Genomic DNA, 5,513 nt, shown 5'->3' with positions numbered 1-5,513 from the left:
TTATTATTATTATTATTATTATTATTATCATTATTATTATTAATATTATTATTATTATTAGTATCAACCTTTGACCCATACCTGCAAGTCGGCTAGAATATTGAACATGTAGTAAAGAACATCTGATTCGATCAATGATGACAACAACCCAAGCAACCAGTTGAGTCCTGGAAATGATAAACAAATCCATGTATTTACTCAGAATATCTTCAACATGTGTTACAGTAAATGACATAATCAGTCCGACGGTGAAAAGGTTTGGAAGGTTTGAGATATTGCCGAGTTTAGTTAGAAGGTCAATTTTTATCAAAAATGAGTTCTTGTTTGTGTACATCTTCGGGAAATATAAAAGCTTAATTTCACCTCTAAAAATTTTTTTATATCTAGTCAAGTTACAAAAGTATGAAATTTGAAAAAAGTTGCTGGATACATTTAACATACATCTGACCATAACGTCATGAAAAATCACTTGAGTTACTTGAAATAAAGATTAAAATGCTCTGATGAGCATATTCTTTCAGAAAAAAAATTTTTAAATGCAAATCCAAAATGTTCACCTTCCGACTGATTATGTCATGCACTGACACATGTAAGCTTATAAAGAACAATAACCATTTAACTTGCTCAAAGCTCTTTACAACGATTCCTTAACCAACATCAACATTTTACATAATATGGGACGAGACGTGAAGCCTATTATGCCCTATTACATTTTGTTTTGTTTTCCCCGACAGAGACAAAACTTTTAACTCACTCAACCCTAACACCGACTATATCCGTAGTATACACGGGGTTACTTTTACCCAATGCCTATTTATTACACGTTTCTGGGACAAATTATAGGCATAGTATCAAAGCTATTATTTTTAATATTTACATGTTAACGGTAGTTGAATAAAACTATCTATGTACATGTACATTTTAAAGACGTTTTTTTCCAATTTTGAAAAGTGAATCAACATGCTCCACAGGATTCAGTGAACTTAATAGTTTTCCTGTAAGTATAATCCTTCTCGGATTAAGGATAAATATGAGTAAAGAGGCCTTTTAAGAGCATGGTGGATGATGTAAAGGTGTGGAGTCTCGCAGAGAATGTACCAAAAGCGTCAACAGAAATGCATTCCATTTCAAAGCGACCTCTACCGATGAGAGAACGGAAGTAAGTAATAATAAGTGATTTTCAATTGAGCTTATATACGCTATCACAATGTGCTCAAGCTTTGCAAGGGTCTGTCAAAGCAACATTTAACATGTAGGAACGACTCCGCTGTAGCATATTACATATAATTTTTAGATTAAGACAACGCTGTTAACGGCCAGGTTTTACTCATTTAGCCCTAGTACATAGAAATTGCTCCTTTCAAGGACTCGACTATGGCAGCGATTCGAACCCTGGTTCCGATCGAACAGCGAATTTTACCAAAGACGCATAACAAATATTAGATGTTCAACCTCTACCTTGTCTTTCTTGGCATTATAATATAATCTGGATCAGCATCTTGAATTTAAAGAGAAAAAAATTTATGGAATACGGAATATATAATAGATTCATTAATGTGAATTCTCAAAATGTATATTCGAAGAACAAATGCATTAAAAGCGATTAAAGTTAATGGGTCAAAAATAATCGTTAGCATTACACCTAAAATTGTATCCATCTCCTCAATAAAACCATACAAACAACACAAGGTACTGGCAAATCAATCCACATTTAACATCCACAATACGTTGAGGTCAGTGACAAGGTTGTGTATTGTCCCAATATCCTTTTAACTAATACATTGAGTTTATCTTCAGAAAAAATGACCATATGCCAGGGATCAAAGTAGGAGGCAGAAAAGTCATCAATTCCAGATACGCAAATGACACCGTGTTGTTGGCAGAAGATTAAAACTATATACAGGTGCTCTCAAGAGCTGTGAAGAACAACAGAGAAAAGTTGGGATTGGAAATGAATGTGAATAAGACCAAAGCAATGATGGTAACATGTAATGTAAAAGCATGAGTCAGCATAAATATTTACGGAAAAAGTCTAGAAAGAGGACCAAGATTTAAGTATTTAGAACAGCAGTTAGAAAACTCTGGAAAATGTCAGTTAGAAGTTCTAACCGGGAAAGCTATAGTAAAATCAAGATTCATAACTAAAACGCATCCTATCATCAGATAAAACTCAACTCAATATAAAACTTTGTGTTCTGAAATGCTATATTCACTCAGCGCTGGTGTATAGCTCAGAAATGTGGACCCTCATTAAAGTACTTGAAAAAATAAAGAAAAATTTGAAATGTGGACACTCCGAAACTTTGAAAAAACACGCTGGAATGGCAACAACAAAAAAGAAATAAAAGCAACCAAGAAGTTTGCGATATCACATGAATTGAATCAACATGCTCCACATATTACAGTCAAGAAACTTCAAATATCTTTGCCATGTAAAAAGACATAACTCCATTCTGAAAGATATTTTAAAGGGCAATAGTGAAGGCAGGAGATTAAAAAGGCAGACCATTAAGAGCATGGGTGGATGATGTGAAAGGCTGGAGTGGACTGATGAAATCTCTTTGCAGCTGAATGTAGCCAAAAAGCGTTCAACAAAGAAGAATGGCATTCCATTTCAAAGCGACCTCTACCGATGAGATGAGACCGGAAGTAAGTAAGTAAGTGATTTTTTTTTTTTAATTGAGCTTTATATAGCGCAATATCCACTAAATGTGCTCAAAGCGCTTTGCAAGTTATCCCTGGTCAACAGCAACATTTAACATGTAGGACGGGACATGCCGCCTGTGAGGCGATATTTCAATAATTTTTCGGATTAAGACAACGCTGTTAACGGCCAGGTTTTACTCATTTTACACCTGAGTACGGTGAGAGAATGTGCGTAAAGAGCCTTTTCCAAGGACTCAACTATGCGCCGAGAGCCCGAGCGCGAGGCTCGAACTCAGGACCTTCCGATCCGAAAGCGAATGTCATACCACAAGCCGCACCCAAGTAAGTAAGTAAGTAAGTAAGTAAGTAAGTAAGTAAGTAAGTAAGTAAGGTAAAACCTCGCACACTTGGTCTTTCGGGTCTTGGGTCAATATTATAATCTCGGTATCGAGCGAAAGTCGTAGAATTTAGCAGAGTAAATTAATATATGAATCACGTGGTCAATATACTCAATAGATTCATTAAATGTGACCCATCGTCTCAAAACGGTGTTATGTCGGAACGAACCAAATGCTTAAAAGTCGAATGAAATGTTAAGCTGGTCACAAATATACATCGTTAGCATTAGCACCCTAAAATGTGGTATCCATTCTCCTCAATAAAACATACAAACTCAACAGTAGTCTAATATTTCTGGCTATAAATTCAATTTTCAACATCTTAACCATCCCGACTTAATACCGTTTTGAGGCGAATGGTCACAAATCATTATCATCGTGATGACAACTGAACAGCAATACTAAAAATACAGAGGCAATCCTTCAGAGACATTAGTCTCACGACGCCCGAGTTTATCCCGGTTTATATGGTACAGAAGACCATTGCAGAGGGAAATATAGAAGGCACGCGTGGTCGAGGACGAAGATAGACCAGCTGGCTTGGAAATGTCGCAGCGTACGCAGAAAGCCCCATAAATCAATGTGCGAAACTCGCAGATGAGAGAGAGAGAGAGCTGGCGAACCATGATCTCCAACGTCGTGTCCGACATGGAAAATCGGTTAAAAGAAAAACTATGGTGCAAAACGGATAATAACAATTGCTTGCTATCCTTCGAATAAGAATCTGGCCTATCGCAAAGGTTTTTTCCGCCATATTTAACAGACCCAGTTACCCAATTACATGCTAGTGGGGAGGTGCGGGGGGGGGGTCTCAAAAAGAACCTCGACTTCACCGGATCTCAGTCCTTGTTAGTGCCGCACGGGTTTTGGTTATCGAGAACAGGAACACCAGGAACACAGCTCAACCAGGAACATTTACCAGGAACATACACCAGTAACACGTTCCTGGTCATGTTACTGTTACTGTATCAAGTGTCAACAAAAAGATGTGATTTGGTGAGGAGAAGGGTGAGGAATGCTGTGAACCTCTCGTCTGTCTGTGGTTGGTACCACAAACACGAGTACGCACGCCGTACCTGTATTATCTGTGCGCCGTACTACTTGGGACATGACTGATACGAAACTCTTCGACCGGAACAATCGCGAATCGCTCCAATTTGGAGCAGGAACAGGCTACGGACCCGGAACAACGCCACCAGGAACACAATCGTACCAGGAACATGAAACTGTTCCGAATGCCCGCCGCAAGTCCTTGTGTGTGCAAAGCGAGTGCTGGATTAACAGAGCTATCAAGACTCGTAAAATTAAAGGATGAGATAAAAAAGATTAATTAAAACGTTCTCTCTACAAAACAACCTATTTCTTACCTGTCAGAACAGAGAGTTTGATGTATATGATGAGTTGCTTTTTAGAATTTCTTCGCACCATGCTGTCTTCTGACATCTTCCTCATTGCCAATAGGGTGAGACAAAACAGGACCGCATTGAATGAATTGGCCAAAATGATTGGCACGGCAGCGGCCCACAGCACACTTGTTGGGTTTGAAATATAACACACGCCCTCTCCATAGCCAATCGGGGCCAGGCTTGAAGATGACGTCTTGTCACATGACTTGTCATTTGCTTTAACTTGTCCTTTGTCAATATTTGTGTTGCCAGCTTTAACAACTTGAGATAACTCGCTTGTTTTGTTGATTTCGGTGGCAGATGCACTGCTAACATTTTTGTGAATGACGCCAACGGTTTCGTTGGTTGTGTCAAGGTAGTAGTTGATTGAAATTGTTGCGGATACGATGATGACTGGGGTTATAATCGAGATGGCAAAATATCGTAAGAACATTTTTGTTGGCTTCTCACTGCCTTTTGAATGATGGAGAAGACTAGTGAATATTTTGTATGTACGTGAAGTTGAAATGACCAGCCATGTCACTGAGGACAAGAGAAAGAAGTGGGTTGCGATACCTACAACTTGACAAAGTATCGTATCGGTATCCAGCACTGGGGTTATGAGTACAAGTACCATTGTCAGAAGCATGACGATTACTAGTGACATCGTATTCAAACCTGGCAGTGTTCGTAATGAAGGAAATAAAAGGTAAGTGACTAACACAATTATGAAGCAAAGACAAGAAAAACACAAACATATTGTCGATGAGAGATACAAACCGTCTGTGAAATCAGGTCCTTCTTGATCTTTATCATTCTCCTCGCTTTCCTTGTCTAAAATTGTCTGCCAGATGTGTAGGAATTTCTCTGCGCAAACAATTATCTTTCCTTCCGGTGACACTGCAAAATCTTCAAAGTCTAACCTCAGTTCTGCTCTGGTGTAAACAAGCGTTAAGTCATCTGCAACTATTCCGTATACGTCCTCATAATCTTTCACTCTTTCAATTCTAAGATCCTTTTGAAAAGAGTCGTCAATTGCCAAATATGGGCAAGTCAATGTGTTATCTACCTCTGTGTAGCGACG

The 5,513-nt window shown here is 38.5% G+C and overlaps 1 protein-coding gene across 1 annotated transcript in view; it reads right to left on the bottom strand.

Annotated features, from left to right (window-relative positions):
- The window catches only part of LOC144959985 (uncharacterized), a 6,243-nt gene extending 1,055 nt beyond the window's left edge, over nucleotides 1-5,188 (bottom strand). The window contains exons 1-2 of the mRNA XM_078892884.1: nucleotides 4,412-5,188; nucleotides 82-167 (exon numbers count right to left, since the gene is read on the bottom strand). Of these exons, the coding sequence (XP_078749010.1) occupies nucleotides 82-167; nucleotides 4,412-5,096 (771 nt within the window). The 5' untranslated portion in view covers nucleotides 5,097-5,188. The remainder of the gene's footprint in view (nucleotides 1-81; nucleotides 168-4,411) is intronic.
- Between the last annotated feature and the right edge of the window lie 325 nt (nucleotides 5,189-5,513).

Source organism: Berghia stephanieae, chromosome 14 (assembly GCF_034508935.2).
Source record: "Berghia stephanieae isolate SIO BIC M18660-M18661 chromosome 14, UCSD_Bste_1.3, whole genome shotgun sequence".
Classification (NCBI taxonomy): domain Eukaryota; kingdom Metazoa; phylum Mollusca; class Gastropoda; order Nudibranchia; family Aeolidiidae; genus Berghia; species Berghia stephanieae.
This window is presented reverse-complemented; position numbering and strand designations above follow the sequence as displayed.